The sequence below is a fragment of the Harpia harpyja genome, chromosome 4 (genome assembly GCF_026419915.1).
Source record: "Harpia harpyja isolate bHarHar1 chromosome 4, bHarHar1 primary haplotype, whole genome shotgun sequence".
Lineage (NCBI taxonomy): Eukaryota > Metazoa > Chordata > Aves > Accipitriformes > Accipitridae > Harpia > Harpia harpyja.
The window spans coordinates 83,361,981-83,377,233 of NC_068943.1; the positions used below are offsets into that span (position 1 = coordinate 83,361,981).

At 66.9% G+C, this 15,253-nt stretch overlaps 2 protein-coding genes across 4 annotated transcripts; one reads left to right on the forward strand and one right to left on the reverse strand.

The window, feature by feature from the left end:
- Window positions 1–741: 741 nt before the first annotated feature.
- SAMD14 (sterile alpha motif domain containing 14) lies at window positions 742–7,288 on the forward strand. Of its 2 annotated transcripts, none has more exons than XM_052785246.1 (10): window positions 742–882; window positions 1,735–1,786; window positions 3,481–3,638; window positions 3,972–4,071; window positions 4,196–4,283; window positions 4,589–4,663; window positions 4,735–4,891; window positions 5,693–5,806; window positions 5,903–6,058; window positions 6,677–7,288. In XM_052785246.1, exons 2-10 carry the CDS (start codon window positions 1,747–1,749, stop codon window positions 6,830–6,832), a joined length of 1,044 nt encoding a protein of 347 aa, XP_052641206.1. In that variant the 5' UTR covers window positions 742–882; window positions 1,735–1,746; the 3' UTR covers window positions 6,833–7,288. The 2 variants fall into 2 exon arrangements, with proteins under 2 accessions (XP_052641206.1, XP_052641205.1); XM_052785245.1 differs by having other exon boundaries at window positions 3,502–3,638; window positions 3,813–4,071.
- A 363-nt stretch (window positions 7,289–7,651) lies between these two features.
- Window positions 7,652–14,886, reverse strand: PDK2 (pyruvate dehydrogenase kinase 2). Of its 2 annotated transcripts, none has more exons than XM_052785248.1 (11): window positions 14,722–14,886; window positions 12,957–13,098; window positions 11,618–11,689; window positions 11,134–11,318; window positions 10,212–10,301; window positions 9,833–9,910; window positions 9,643–9,719; window positions 9,452–9,550; window positions 9,220–9,327; window positions 8,503–8,616; window positions 7,652–8,410 (listed from the first exon to the last, which is right to left on the reverse strand). In XM_052785248.1, exons 1-11 carry the CDS (start codon window positions 14,837–14,839, stop codon window positions 8,270–8,272), a joined length of 1,224 nt encoding a protein of 407 aa, XP_052641208.1. In that variant the 5' UTR covers window positions 14,840–14,886; the 3' UTR covers window positions 7,652–8,269. The 2 variants fall into 2 exon arrangements, with proteins under 2 accessions (XP_052641208.1, XP_052641207.1); XM_052785247.1 differs by having other exon boundaries at window positions 9,205–9,327.
- Between the last annotated feature and the right edge of the window lie 367 nt (window positions 14,887–15,253).

The window sequence follows — 15,253 nt, forward strand, 5'->3', positions numbered from 1 at the left end:
ACACTGGGGACACTGGGAAGGACTGGGGGGCACTGGGGACACTGGGAAGGACTGGGGGCACTGGGAGGAGTGGGAGGGATGGGGGGGCACTGGAGGGAGTGGGAAGGATTGGTGGGCACTGGGAGGACTGGGAGGACTGGGAGCACTGGGGGGACTGGGAAGGATTGAGGGGCACTGGGAGGAGTGGGATGGATGGGGGGGCACTGGGGGGAGTGGGAAGGATTGGTGGGCACTGGAAGGACTGGGAGCACTGGGGGGACTGGGAAGGATTGAGGGGCACTGGGAGGAGTGGGGGGGATTGGGGGGCACTGGGAGGAGTGGGAAGGACTGGGGGGCACTGGGAGGCCAATGTATCCATGGGGGCATGGGGAGGGCTGGGGGAGGCAGCGTGTGTGTCTGTGTGTCCGTGTGTGTGTGTGTGTCCGTGTGTCCGTGTGTCCGTGTGTGTCCGTGTGTCTGTGTGTCTGCGCGCGCGCTCCCGCCCCGTGTGCACGTGCCCCCCGCGCCCCCCCCCTCCCCCGTCGCTGTCCCTTCAGCACCGCCGCCGCGCGCACCCGGGCCGGGCCGAGCCGGGCGGGGGCTGGGCGGGGCTGGGCGGGGCGGGGGGCTCCTGATCCCAGCCCCCCACCCCCCCCTCCTCGCCCCCCCCCCGGCCGCTTCCGGGTTCCTGTCCGCCGCCCCCTCCCCCCACCACCCCCACCCCCCCCCCCAAACTCCCCCCACACCCCCCGCGGCCCCCCGGCCCGGCCCGGTTCCGCAGCGCCCTCCGCTCGGCCCGGGCCCGGCCCGGCCCGGTTCGGCTTCCCGGCGCTTCCCGGCGCCCTCGGCCCGGCCCGGCCCGGCCCGGCGGCGGGAGGTGCCCAGGATGCCCGAGGAGCGCCGGTGAGTCGGGGCGGGGGGGGGGGAAAGGGAGGACGGGGGGGGTGGACGGGACCAGGGCGTAACCCCCGGGCGGCCCATCCACCGGACAGGGTCTCCGGTCCAGCCCATCCACCGGAAAGCATCCCCGGTCCAGCCCCGGTCCAACATCCCCGGTACAGCCCCACCCCCGCTACAGCATCCCCGGTCCAGCCCCATCCACCCGACAGCATCCCCGGTACAACCCCCCCCCCCCGGCCCCGGTACACCCCGGTACATCCCCATCCCCCGTACAGCCCACCTCCGGCACAACATCCCGGGTACCACCCCCCCCCCCCCCGCCGGTACTGTCCCCTCCCGGTAACATCCCCGCTCCCAGCACTGCCCCCCCCCCCCCAACTGCCCCAGACCAGCTCCCTGGGGGGAGGGAGGGGCTGGGGGGGGAGCTGGGCTCAGATCTGCCCCCCCCTCCTTAACCCCACCAGCCCCCCCCCGATGCTGCCAAGGCATTAGGAGCCCCCCCCACCCCGAGAGACCCCCGAAAACCGGAGGGGGGGCCGATTTAACCCCTTCCCGGCTGCCCTGCAAAGAGCATCCCCAGTACCCACCCCCCCAGCCTGCTCTCACGCCACCGCCCCCACATACCCCCGGGGGGGCTGACCACCCCCCCGAGTGGGGGACATGTGTGCTGTGTCCTGCTCCCCCCCCCAAATCCCTCACTCACCCCCCCCCCCAGCGCTGTGAGGCTGAGGGCATGGGGACACTGGGATCACTGGGAGGTTGGGGGGGGGACAGCCTCTTCCCATCCCCACTTGCAGAGGGTCTGGGTGCATTGGGGTGTCCCCCCCCCTCCCTGACTGTCCCCTCCGTCCCCAGCTCTGTCCCACCATGTCGGTCTCCAAACTGCAGGACGCGGATGAGGTTTTCGGTGAGTCCCTGGGGGCCCGTGGGGTGCAGAGCCACCCATGGGTGCTGCCCCCACGGGCCCCCACCTGCCCTCAGTGTCCTCCTGCTGCCTGCCAGCGGCGAGGGGGGGGGGGGGCTGGACCCCAGAGCTGGGCTTGGGGACAACGTGTGCTTGGGGACTTCAGGGACAGGCACGGGGCATGCAGCCACCTGCAGAGGAACACGTGTGGGGCAGGGGACAGGGTGGCATGGGGACGTGCGTGGGGCACAGGTGTACACGTATGGGCATAGGGACATGCATGGGGCAGGGGGACGTGGGGACACGTATAGGGCACACAGACACGTGGGTATGGGCACAGGGTGACACGGGCATGGGGACACAGCAGGGGACACGGCCCAGAGCCACTCCTGGGGTTGGGGTGCAGGAGGCTGCAGCAGGGCAGGGACATCGGGGTGATCCCGGTCAGACCCTGGGCAAAGCTTCCTTCTTCCCCCCCCCCCCCCAGGTGATGGGGACACCCTGTCCTTGGGGACACCCCATCCTCGGGGACACCCCACTGCTCCTCTCCCCATGCCGGGGCATCTCTTTGAACACTTCTCTCTGTCCCTCTGTCCCCTGTCCCACCCCACCGGGGTGCCCCATCCATCCACGTCCCCAATGCTCCTCTCTCCCTGTCCCCCTCTTCCGTCTCCACTGGGATCCCTCACCCGTCCTTGTCCCCGTGCCCCGCTGTCCCTTTGTCCCCTCTCCACCGGGCTGGCCTTCTCCTCCTGACCGTCTGTCCCCCTCTCCCTCCAATGCTCTCCCATCCCCTTCTCCCGGCCCCTACCTGGCCATCTGTCCCTCCATCCCTGTCTTCCTGTCCTTACCCGTCCATCTGTCCCTCCACCTCCTTTACCTGGCCTTATCCCTCCCTCCCTCCCCATCTCCCTTTTCCTACCTGTGTATTTGTTCATCCATCCATCCGCCTGCCCCCATCTTCCCTCTCCCTACCTGTCCGTCCGTCCTTCCATGCCTCCCTCACGTCTTGTCCCTACCTCTCCATTTGTCCATCCATCTCCTTCTCCCTGTCCCCATCCACCCCTCCCTCACCTCCTTGTCCCTACCCCCCCATCTGTCTCCCGTCTCCTTTTCCTTACCTGTCCATCCATCCACCCACATCTTCCCTCTCCCTACCTGTCCATCTGTCCTTCCATCCCTACATCCCTCCCTCGCACTTCCTTGTCCCTACCTCTCCATTTGTCCATCCGTCTCCTTCTCCCTGTCCCCATCCCTCCCTCCACCATGTCATTGTCCCTACCCACCCGTCTGTCCACCCTGTCTCTTTTTCCTTACCTGCCTGTTCATCCATCCACCCACATCTTCCCTCTCCCTACCTGTCCCTCTGTCCTTCCATCCCTCCCTTGGCCCTACCTCTCCCTTTGTCCATCCCTGTCTCCATCCCTCCCTCCCTCCATTCCCACCTCCTTCTCCCTACCCATCTGTCCATCTCCTTTTCTTTACCTATCCGTCCATCCATCCACCCACCCACATCTTCCCTCCCTACCTGTCCGTCCTTCCATCCCTCCCTCGCATCTCCTCGTCCCTACCTCTCCCTTTGTCCATCCACCTCCTCCCTCTCCCCATCCCTCCCTCCCCACCCATCCCCTTCCCCCCCCATGTCCGTCTGTCCGTCTCTCTCTCTCTCTCTGCCCCGGTCTCTCTTTCACCCCCAGATTTTACCGCTGTGGTTCCAGAGACTCCGCGCCTGGACAGCAGTCTCCAGAAGGCCCGAGCCCGGCTACTAGCCAAGGGCCGCCGGCACCGGCCCTCCCGCTCCCGCCTGCGAGACAGCGCCAGCTCCACCGAGGGTGACGAGGGGCCCGAGGCGGCGGTGAGCCCCGACGGGGGGGCTGCAGGGGTGGGGGGGGCACCGCGGACCCAAGGGAAGGGTTTGGGGGGGATGCCGTGGCTGGGGATAGGGAAGGGATGGGGGACACACCGGGAAGGGGGGGGGGGGGTTTGCAGGGGTTTGACACCCCCCCCCCCCATGCCGTGTGCCCCCCAGGGAGCCGAGGGTGATGGCGGCCAACCGGCCCCCTCGCCCTTCTCCCGCGGCGTCGAGTTCTCCTTCGAGGTGGGGGCGGTGCGGCGGGGGCTGGGGGACCCCCCGGCCTCCTCGCCCCCCCTCAGCCGCTACCGGCCCCTCACCAACGCCTCGTCCCAGGAGGGGCTGGCGGGCACCCCCTCGCCCAAATCCTGCCACAGCTCCGACAGCTCGCCCGGCTTCGCCCGCCGCGACGCCTGGCCCCAGCGGCACAGCGAAGGTGAGCCCCCCCCCCCCCCCCGACTCCCCCACCAGGCTGGGGGGCACGCAGGAACCCCGGCACCCTCCCAGCACCCATGCGAGGGGCAGTGGGTGACACCTCCATCCTCCTCCTCCTCCTGCAGACGACAGCCGGGACATGAGCCCCCCCGAGCCGGCCAGCCCCACCGTGGGGCTCGATAAGAAAACACGGAGGAAGTTCTTGGATTTGGGGTGAGACTCGGCGCTGGGGTGGGGGGAGATGGAGGGGGGATATGGGGGGGGACATGGAGGAATGCAGGGAGGGATGGAGAGGGGATGAAGGGATGGGAAGGTGCAATGGAAAGATGGAGGTATAGGTGGAGAGATGTCTGGAGAGGCAGAAAGATGGAGGCATGCATGGAAGGAGGGATGTGGATCCTCTGAAGGTGATGGAGGGATCTCTGAGGATGGATGGAGGGGGCCTGGGGGCCTTGGAAGGGGGGGCCGAAGCCATCAGGACACCCCACTCCCTGCCAATTCTGCTCTCTCCCACCCAGGGTGACCCTGCGCCGGGCATCCTCCAGCAAAAGCCGTAAGGAGAAGGGCAGCAACCGCTTGTCCATGGGCAGCAGGTGAGGGACACCCCCCCCCCGGGGCAGGGGGGGCTGCACGGGGATGGCCCCTAACATGGCTCTGTCCCCAGGGAGGCGGCAGAGGGTCCCGGCCGCTCCTCGGGGTCACCTTTCCTGCCCTTCTCCTGGTTCTCGGACAGCGCGAGGGGCTCGGCCTCCCCCGGCTCCGCATCGCCTGCCGGCTCCCCCCGGCACGAGGGGCTCAGCCCCGCCAAATCCGCCTCCCAGGTCAGTGCCTGGGAACGGGGGGCTCCTGGCCCTGTAGGGTGGGTGGGTATAGGAGCCCTATAGGGCCAGGGTGCTGTAGGGAAGGAGGTTGGTGCTCCTATGAGTTAGGTAGCTATAGGAGAAGAGGTCAAAGCCAGCTATAGGGACAGGGGACAAAGCCCCATAGGGTCAACATAGCTATAGGGGAGGGTATCAAAGCTCTATAGAATCAAGATAGCTATAGGGGAGGGTATCAAAGCCCTGTAGAGTCAAGATAGCTATAGGGCAGGGTATCAAAGCTCTATAGAATCAAGATAGCTGTAGGGGAGGGTATCAAAGCTCTATAGAATCAAGATAGCTACAGGGGAGGGTATCAAAGCCCCATAGGGTCAAGATAGCTATAGGGGAGGATATCAAAGCTCTACAGAATCAAGATAGCTGTAGGGGAGGATATCAAAGCCCTGTAGGGTCAAGATAGCTATAGGGGAGGGTATCAAAGCCCCATAGGGTCAAGATAGCTATAGGGGAGGGTATCAAAGCCCCATAGGGTCAAGATAGCTATAGGGGAGGGTATCAAAGCTCTACAGAATCAAGATAGCTATGAGGGCAGCTCAAAGCCCCATAGGGTTGGGTAACTACAGGGAGAGGGATCAAAGCCCCATAGGGTCAAGATGGCTTTGGGGGGGATCAAAGCCCCACAGGGTCTGGTAGCCCTATAGAGGGTCAGACCCCAGGACAGATATAGGGAGGGTGCTGGGGGGGCTGCAGGCTGCTCTGGGGGCAGCAGGGCCAGCCCTGCCCTCACCCCTCCTGCTGCCCCAGGACTCGACGCTGAGCGAGGACTCCCCACCGCCCAGCGCCAGCCCGCGCCTGCCCGGCCCCACCGCCACCAAGTGCTCCTACCCCTACCACACCTTGTCACAGTCCTCGGATGAGGTGAGCCCCGGGGAGGGGGGCACGAGGTCGGGGGTGCCCCCCACACCAGGTGCCGGGGAGACCCCCCCCCATTAACACCCAGCCCCCTGTGCCCAGTTCCTGGATGAGCCCCCCGGCGCGGCTGCGGGCTGGACGTGCCGGCAGGTGGGACAGTGGTTGGAGAGCCTCAACCTGGAGCAGTATGTGGAAGAGTTCTCAGCCCATGGCGTCGATGGTTCTCGGCTCCTGCACCTCGATGGTGCCAAGCTCAAGGTACAGGGCTGGGGGGGGCTCTCTTCTGCTGGGGTGCAGGGGGTTCCAGGTAACCCAACAGGCTTAGTTGTAGGGCAAGATGTTCTAGGTACCCCAACCGGGGTGCTCCATGGGGCAGGAGGTCTGGGTGGGTTCTAGGTATCCCAACAGGCTGCTCCATGAGACAGCTCTGGGAGGGTTCTAGGTACCCCAACAGGGTGCTCCAGGGGGGCAGGAGGTCTGGGAGGGTTCTAGGTACCCCTATGGGCTCATCACAGGTCAACAGGCTCTAGGTACTCCAATGGGCTGCTCAATAGGGCAGATGCAGGTAGGTTCTAGGTACTCCAGTGGGCTCATCACAGGGTACCTAAAACCTCTTGTCCTAATTGGCTGCTCCACGGGGCAGGAGGTGGGGGGAGATTCCAGGTATCCCAATGGACAAGCCAAGGAGACAGATGGGAGGTTCTAGGTACCCCAAGGGGCTGGTGCGCAAGGGATGTAGGTACCTTAGTGGGATAATCCTGAGGACAGGCAGTGCGGGGGGGGCTCCAGGTACCCCAAAGGGCTGGTCCACAGGGCAGGGGGGGTACCGGCACCCCATGGCCATGGGGAGGGTCACGCAGCCGGCTGTGCCGGCAGGCGCTGGGCGTGGGCAGCTCGCAGGACCGTGCGGTGCTGAAGCGGAAGCTGAAGGAGCTGAGCTTGGCCGTGGAGAAGGAGCGCAAGGCCCAGGAGAAGGCAGAGAAGCAGCGGGAGAAGCAGAAGAAGAGGGACCAGGAGCAGCGGCGGAGCTAAGGGGGGGGCCGGGAGCGCCCCTGCACCCCTTCCCCACCCACTGCCCCTGGGACACCCGGGGGGCACCCAGCTCCGGCACGGGACACGCCGCCACGGCCAAGGGACGGCGGCACCAGGCTGAGACGGGCACGGAGCGGCACGTGCACCCCCCTCCTCCAGCCGCCCCCTCCCCGCCTTGCACCCCTGCACCCCACAGGCACAGTCCGGGCCCTCCATGGGCCCCTTTTCCGGATCCAAATGGCACGTTGGATTCCCCCCCCCCCCCTCCAACTCCCCCACCTTGTTCCGTAACCCCTCTGCACCCTGAGGGGTCTGGGCGGGTCACAGCCACCCCTCTCACCCCGGTCCCCCGGCACGGTGCGGCACCGGCCGAGGACAGTGCATGGCCTGACCCCCTCCAGACGCGCACACCCCCCCAAGTCGGGGTGCGGGGAGTGAACGCTGACCCCCCCCCCCCTCCCCAATATGGTGCCCCGGGGGACACCCCAGGAAATAAAAGGGTATCGAGGGCCAGTGCAATCCAGCGCAACCAGCATGAGCCTGACTGGGATGGGGCTGGGGGACAAGATGGGGTGGGGGGAGCTCGGTGCCAGGCTGGGGGGGGCAACCGGAAAGCGGGGGGGACAAAGCATGGCTCCGTCCCAGGACCTGTGTCCCCAAGTGCCACCCTGTGACTGCGGCCAGGGTGGTGTGACACAGCAGCCTCCTCCTAAGCCCCAGGATGGGTAAACTGAGGCACGGGGGGGGGGGGCAGTGACCCAGTTAGAGGGGTTGCAAAGGGGGGGTGGTTCCTGGGACCCCAAAACACCACACTACGAGCTCAGTCAACATCCACTTTACTGACAGTGGGGGGGTGGGAGTCTGGGGGGGTCAGGGGGAGGTTCCCAAGCAGGTCACAGATTGTGTGGGGAACCCACTCTGGGGTGGGGGGCACACACGGGTGAGAACAGCTCAGTAGTGCAATACCAGGGACGGCACAGGGAACTGAGGTGGGGGGGGGGGGGTTCAGGCCCGGTCCCCCTGCCCTGTCAGGGCTGGAGGAGCAGGGAAGTGCTACTGGTCATACTGGGAAAGGATCAGTCCCTCGCTGCCCCTGGGGTGCCCCTGGGGTACACCACCCTGGGGTGGGTGCCAAGGTGGTGGTGGGGGGCAACAGGGGCTCCACCCCATCCACGCTGCTCCAACGCCACCCCCAGCTACGTTCCTAAGTGCCACTAAGGCAGGGGGGGGTACTGGGACCCCCCACCCCACTTTTCACACGCTTCCCGGTGAGCCCTAACAGCCGTTGGCGGGAGGCAGAACCGGGACACTAAAACACCACGCCGGCATAAAACGCCACCCCAGGGTGATGGGGACACCCGGGGGGACCCCGGCAGCTGGGGCGAGGGGCTATTTACACCCTGGGGGGGGGCAGTGAGCCCCCCGGGGGGGCTGGTCCTAGGGGACACGGTAGGTGGAGGTGTTCTTGGGCTCGGTGCTGGGGACGCACCAGTCCCCCGCCTCCTGGCTGGCCTGGTAGTGCCGCCACGCCGACTTGTTGTAGACGGGCAATCGCTCCACCGAGTCCGTGGACAGGGCCTGCGGGAGACACGGGGGGGCTGGGGAGGGCCCTGCGCCCCCCCTCCGCCCCCCCAGAGGCCACCGACCACCCATCCCGGGGAAAGACCCACCTTTAGGTAGATGACGGCGTCGGTGCCGAAGCCCTCCATGGAGAAGAGCTGCAGGTCCCCCTGGAAGTACTTGGCGTAGAGGCGGGAGATGGGCAAGCCGTAGCCGAAGCCGGCCTGGCAAGGGGGAGGAGGTGGGGTGGGGGGGTCCCTGGTGCTGAGGTTGGCACCCCCAGGGCACCCCAAGCCTCCCCGCGCCACCCCAAGTAGCACCACGTGCACCCACGTGTGTCCGCGTGGCACCTCCAGGCACCCTCAGCGGTGACCACGCCACTCTCAAACCTCTCCAGGCACCCTAAAATGTCCCCGTGCCACCCCCAAAGTGTCCCCATGTCACGCCCAAGTGTCCCCATGCCACTCCCAAGCAAGCCCATGCCACCCCTAGGCACCCCAAGACATCCCCATGCCACCTCCAGGCACCCCAAGACATCCCCATGCCACCCCCAGGCACTCCCCAAACGTCCCCGAGCTACCTCAAAATGTCCCCAAAAGTCCCCATGCCAAGCTCAAACCTCCCCATACCACCCCAAGCACCCCCAAACCTCTCCGTGCCACCCCCAAAGCACCCCCATGCCACTCTAGCCACCCTGAAACATCCCCCACCACCCCCAGGCACCCCCAAACGTCCCCAATGCCACCTCCAGCCGCAGACCCGCACCCCGTCCCCCATCCCCCAGGGCCGTGTGGGACCCCCATGGCACCTACCAGGGGGGCACCTACCAGGGGAGCCCCCCCGGTGCCCAGCTGCGGGGTGGGAGCGGTGGAGTACATGTAGCTGAACAGACGCTCGATCTTCCGCAGCGGGACACCCATGCCGCGGTCACTCATCTACGAGACATCGGAGGGGGGTGACAACCCTGCTCCTGGCCTCCCCCCCCCCCTCCCCAACTACGTGTCCCCCAGGCAGGGCTCGGGGACCCCCCCAGGATGGAGCCGGTGGTCCCTTACGCACCTTGATGGAGAGGTCCTCCTGGCCCAGGGCCACCATCACCTTGATGGCCGGCAGCCGCGGGCTGTTCTCGTGGCTCTCCACCGTGGCTCGCATGGCGTTCTGCGGGGGCACGGAACCGGCTGCGGTTTAGGGGACCCCCCCCCCCTCCACAACCTCCTTCCCACCCCCCCCACGATGGGGCTGGGGTTTACCTTGAAGAGCTCGAAGAGCATGTGGTAGAGATGCGAGGGGACGTAGACGATGCTGATGGGCTGCTGGGAGTTGCTCGCTGCGGGGAGGAGAGCGGCCGTCAGCATTGGCATCCTCCCCAACCCCCAAACGAGCCACCCGAGAATCCCCTGCCGCAGGGGACACCCCCCCCCTTGCCAAGCTCGGCCTCACCGTTCACCTCCTCGATCTCCAGGTCAGGCGAGGACATGTAGTACTTGTCACACAGGAGCTTGGCCATGTTGTAGGCGTCTGGGAGGGAGAGGCAGAGGGGTCAGCACCCCCAGCACGAAGGCAGGAGGAGCGTTTGGGGCCCCCTTGCACCCCCCCTCCAAAATATTTTTCCATTCCTACACATCCAGGAAGCTTTTGGGGTCTTCTGGAGTGACCTCAAAGCACAGGGGACTGTGGACACCTTGGCTGAGGCCCACCCAAACTCGTGACACAAATGGCTCCCAAACAGGAAGATCCCAGGGCACGAGGAAGATCAGGGCGACCTTCAACCACCCGGGCCCCCCCTGCCCAATTCATGCCCCCCCCGGTCCCCACAGACCTCTCACCACGTTGGCCACGCTGCAGTGGGGGTCGATGCTCCCGATGTGTTTGGGGTGCGCGGGGTTGGTGCTGCCGTCAAAGAGCAGTGCTGGGGAGGGGATGGGGTGGGGGGGGACGACAGTGAGCAGTGGGGACCCCACCCTGGCCCCAGAGACACCCAGGACCACCCCCACAGCCCCCCAACCCCAGGCTGTACCCAAGGCTGGGCTTACTGCCCCCCCCCCCCCCCATTGTGGGTGAAGGGGACATATGGGGCTCAGTGGGGACATGGGGGACAGGGACATGCGCAGGGGCAAGATGGGGAGGGGGATCTCAGGGCAGGGAGGTGCCCAGAGGAGGGAGGGCATGGGGGGGAAAGGCTGAGGCTGGGGGGGGGATGCCATGGGGGGGGCTCAGGGCTGGGACATGCCCAGGGCACAGCTGGGGCTAGTGAGGATGCTCGGGGCAAGATCCTTGGGGCTGGGGGGGACATTTGGGGCAGGGACAGGATCCCTGGGGCTGGGGGGGACGTTTGGGGCAGGGACAGGATCTCTGGGGCTGGGGGGGACATTTGGGGCAGGATCCCTGGGGCTGGGGGGGACATTTGGGGCAGGGACAGGATCTCTGGGGCTGGGGGGGACATTTGGGGCAGGATCCCTGGGGCTGGGGGGGACATTTGGGGCAGGGACAGGATCTCTGGGGCTGGGGGGGACATTTGGGGCAGGATCCCTGGGGCTGGGGGGGACATTTGGGGCAGGGGGATGCTCAGGGCAGGATCCCTGGGGCTGGGGGGGACCCTCAGGGAATGGGGATGCTCCAGGCTGGATGCCTGGAGCTGGGAGGGCAGGGTGTGCTCTGGGGGGGGGATGCCCAGGGCAGGAGTGGGATGCTCAGGGCTGATGGGGACACTTGGGGCGGGGGGGACCCCCGGGGTCGCTCACTGTGCTGGTTGATGAGCATGCGGATGGAGATGCGGCTCAGGTAGAAGCGGTCGAGGAAGTACTGGATGTTCTGGTTGGAGACGGGGTCGTCCCCGTACGCCTCCTTGTACTCGATGACCCCCTGCGCCATGGTGGGCACCACGTCGTTGTGCCGGTTGCGGATGGTGACCAGGGCGTCTGTGAACCTGGGGGTGGGGGGGGGACAGGGATGGAGCTGGGGGGAGCACCCGGTCCGGGCAGAGCTGAAATCCAGGCCGGGTTTCCCCAGGAGCTGGTGGCACCGGGGAAAACCCGGAGCAGAATCCAGTGGCACTGGGATGCTCAGGGCACTGTAGGGTGGGGGACACTTTGGGGGTGATGTAGGGTGCAGGGTGCCAGGACTCCTCGGTGACACCAGCTCTCACCAGTATGTGTCTGGGAGGAGGTGGCACCCCAAGATGGGGGACAAGGGGTGTCACGGACATGCTGTCCCCCCCCAACTTACTGTCCCAGGGTGGCCTGGTCCTCGGGGTCCCTGTCGAGGAACTCCATGATGTCCAGCAGGCTCTGGACGTACCTGGGGAAGGAGCCAGTTACCCCCCACCCGGTACCCCCCCAAAAGAGGGGACACCCCAGGGACCCCACACCGGGGTGGCACAGGGTGCCCTGGGGCACTGCCCCATGCAGGGAGAGGGGCTAAGCACCCCCTCAACCAGGACCACCCCCCCCAAAAAAAAGCTACTGCCCCATGAAACCACCCTGTGCTTGGTGGGGGGGCTCAAGCTTATCCCTCGCCGCCCCCGCTCACACGGTGGCCCTTGGGGACACTTGGGAATGCAGCCCCTCCAACAGGGTGGGGGGCACGAGGGTCGCTGCAACCCGGGGTCCCCGCACGAGGGCTGTGGGAGCGTGGCACGGCCGGATCCTGCTGCCTGCCGGTGCTGGCAGGGACGGGCAGGGCTGGCAGGGGCTGAGGACGCTGCACAAACAACTCGTCACGTGGCGGCACTGGGAGAAGGTTCACGCTGCCGGAGCTGGCAAGGGGACACGGCACTTAAAGGGACACCCGGAACCCCCCACGAGGACACGGACCCCCCGGCAATCAGGCCTGGCTCAGCTTTTTTTGGGGGCAGGATGTGGAGGTGGCACCGCTGACCCCCCCCCGATGGTTGGGGACACCCCGCTGGCATAGGGGTGTCCCCAAAGGGCCTGCAGCCTTGTCACCCAAAGGTATGCCGTGGCACCAGCTGGGTGCTACCCTGCCGGCCACCCAACCCTGTCGTGTCGTGTGTGTCCCCCCCCCGCACCGGCAGCTCCCTCCGGACCTGCTGGGGAGGACAGTTGGTGGCAACGGTGGGACGCGCGGCGGCGGTGGGACCTGCGGTGGCGACGGGACCCCCCCCGGGCGATGGCGTTGGCAGGAGTCGTGGCGGCAACGAGAGCCGCGCAGGTGACAGCGGTGGGACCCCCGGTGGCACCCAGCCGGGTGACGGTGCTGGGACCCTTCTGAGTGACAACGGTGGGACCTGCAGCAGTGGGACCCTGGGCAGCAGGACCCGCAAGTGCCAGTGGTGGGACCCTCGTGATCTACGATGGTGGGACCCCCATGGGCTACAACAGCGGGACCCGTGGTGACAGCAGGACCCGTGGTGACAGCAGGACCCATGCAAGTGCCAGTGGTGGGACCCTCATGAGCTACAACGGTGGGACTCCTGGCAGCAGGACCCATATAGATGATGGTGGTGACGCCTCCACACCCAACGCCACGTGGGACCGGGCGGTCCCAGAGGTGGCAGCGACCCCCGCCACCTCCCCGGCTTTGGACCCCCCCCCCCCAGTCTCACCAGCTCTGCACCAGCTGGACGGAGGGGGTGCGCAGGACGCGGTCCGGCAGCAGGTTGATCTCCTTCATGATGTTGGAGAGGCGGACGGGCAGCTCCTGCCGCAGGAAGGCGAAGGAGGTCTTCTCGCAGGCATTGCTGGAGCCTGGCAAGGGGGGGACGGACAGACAGACGGACACGGGCTGAGCCCCAGCTCGACGCTCCCAGCCAGGGCTGGCTTCGCTCTTGCTGCTCTGCTGGTGGGGACTGGGGGTGTACTGGGAAGACTGGAGCAGAGGAGGCAGGAGCAGGTCCCTGTCCCTGGCTGGAGGGGGACCCTGGAGGGGCTGGGAGGGCTTGGGGGGGGTGGGGGACACGGCTCAGCCCGCTGGGGAGGGCAGGCTGGGTCCCCAGTGCAGCCCAGACTGGCGCTGGGAGCCCCCTGAGGGCAACTGGGAGGGGAGAAGGACCTGAGCCACCATCAGAACTGGGGACACCCAAGCCAGACCCTCAGCCCAGTGACACCGGGGTGGGGAGAGCCCCTGCCACAGGGACACACCGAGGTGTCCCCAGGACGTGGATGTCCCCAACCAGGAGCCAGCGAGGCGGGGGGGGGGGTTGCGGGGGCAAAGCTGTCCCCGAGCCCCTGGAGGGGCACATCCCTGGGGACAAGGGACACTGGGATGGAGCTGAAATGTGAGGACTTGAGGGGGGTCCTGGTGCTGGTGGGATGGGGCAGAACTGAGGGGGGGGGCCAGGCAGGGGCTGGGGACCCCCAGGGCGCAGCCACCAGCCTCAGCCAGGGACGGTGCGGCCAGGGACACGGGTAAATATAGCATTGACATTAAAACCCCTGGGGGGGGGACGACAGGAGGGGCCCAGGACGGGTGACAGCGATGGGTGGGGGCACCTCCATCTCCCTGGGGTATTTACCTGGGGTGTTTGCTTGGGGGGGACAGACCTCATGTCGCCCACCCTGGGGGTGCTGGGGGGCCAGGCAGGTATTTACCCAGCTGCAGGGGGGGACCGGGGATGTGCAGGGAACACCTGGCTGGGGGTCCCATGCAGGGGGTTATTTACCCGGTGGGGGCAGGAGGTACCCCACGGGGGGGGTATTTACCAGAGGGAGTATTTACCCGGGGGGTATTTACCTGGAGGGGCATGGGGGGGGATATCCACCCAGCCGTTCCCCAGGGGGATATTTACCCAGGTTGCTACTTGCTTGCAGAGAGTAACACCCCCCTGTGGGTGGTTATGTGGGGTCAGGGGGGAGACCCCCCCCCCCCAAAGCAGAAGCATATCAGGAGACCATGTTCCCAGCCCCAGTTATTTACCCGGGAGCGGGTATTTCCCGGCAGGGTTGGGGAGGAGAGATATTTACCCGGGCCAGGGAGCACGTGGGGGGGGGTAACACCCCCCGCAAAATATAACAACAGGGTATTTGGGGGGGTTACAGATACCCAGGCCCAGATACCCACTTAAGCGGATCCCCCCCGGGTATTTATTTACAGGCGGGGGTGGGGTGGGTGTACTTACCGGGGGGAGGGTGCACGGAGGTCCCTCCCCGGAGCACCGCCCCCAGACCGGGTATTTAGCACGGAGGGGGGGTATTTAGCACAGAGGGGGATATTTACCCGGACCGGCTGTAATCCGGGAGGAAAGAAGGGAGCGTTCTCCTTCCCGGGACAGCACCCACGACACCGTACCGAGGGTACCCACCCGCGGCGGGGGAGCGGTGGGTCGCTGGGTGGATGGGTGGTGGTGGGGGGGGGGGGGGGTGGGTATTTACCGAAGTCCAGGAACTGCTTCATGGAGAGCGGTGACGGCGAGAACTTGCTGAAGTGCTCGATGTAGGTGGGGACGCCGGCCAGCGCCGCCCGCTTGCCCAGGCACCGCAGCAGCCGCATGCCGACCCCCGTTCCCGCGCCCCCGGCCCCCGCGCCCCCAGCCCCGCGGCCCCGCCCACCGCCGCACCGCGCGCAAACAACCCGCCCCGCCGCCAATCAACGACCGTCTTGCCGCCGGCCCCGCCCCGCTTTACGCTAAGCCCCTCCCGCACGTTAGCACCGCCCCCGAGGGTGGGACGGCCACGCCCCCGTCAGCGCTAAGCCACGCCCCCCCGTTGTAACCTCTTCTAGCCCGGAGCGGAGCCGCCGCGCTTAACCCCTCGCTGCCCGGGTCGCCCCGCTACCCCTTCCCGGGGCGGGGGGGGGGGGGGGACGGAGGGGGACGACTGAGCCCGCCCCGGCATCACCCCCCCCATGCCCCTGCTCTCCTGGGGTATTACCCCCCAATATCCCTGCCCACCTGGGATATTTCCT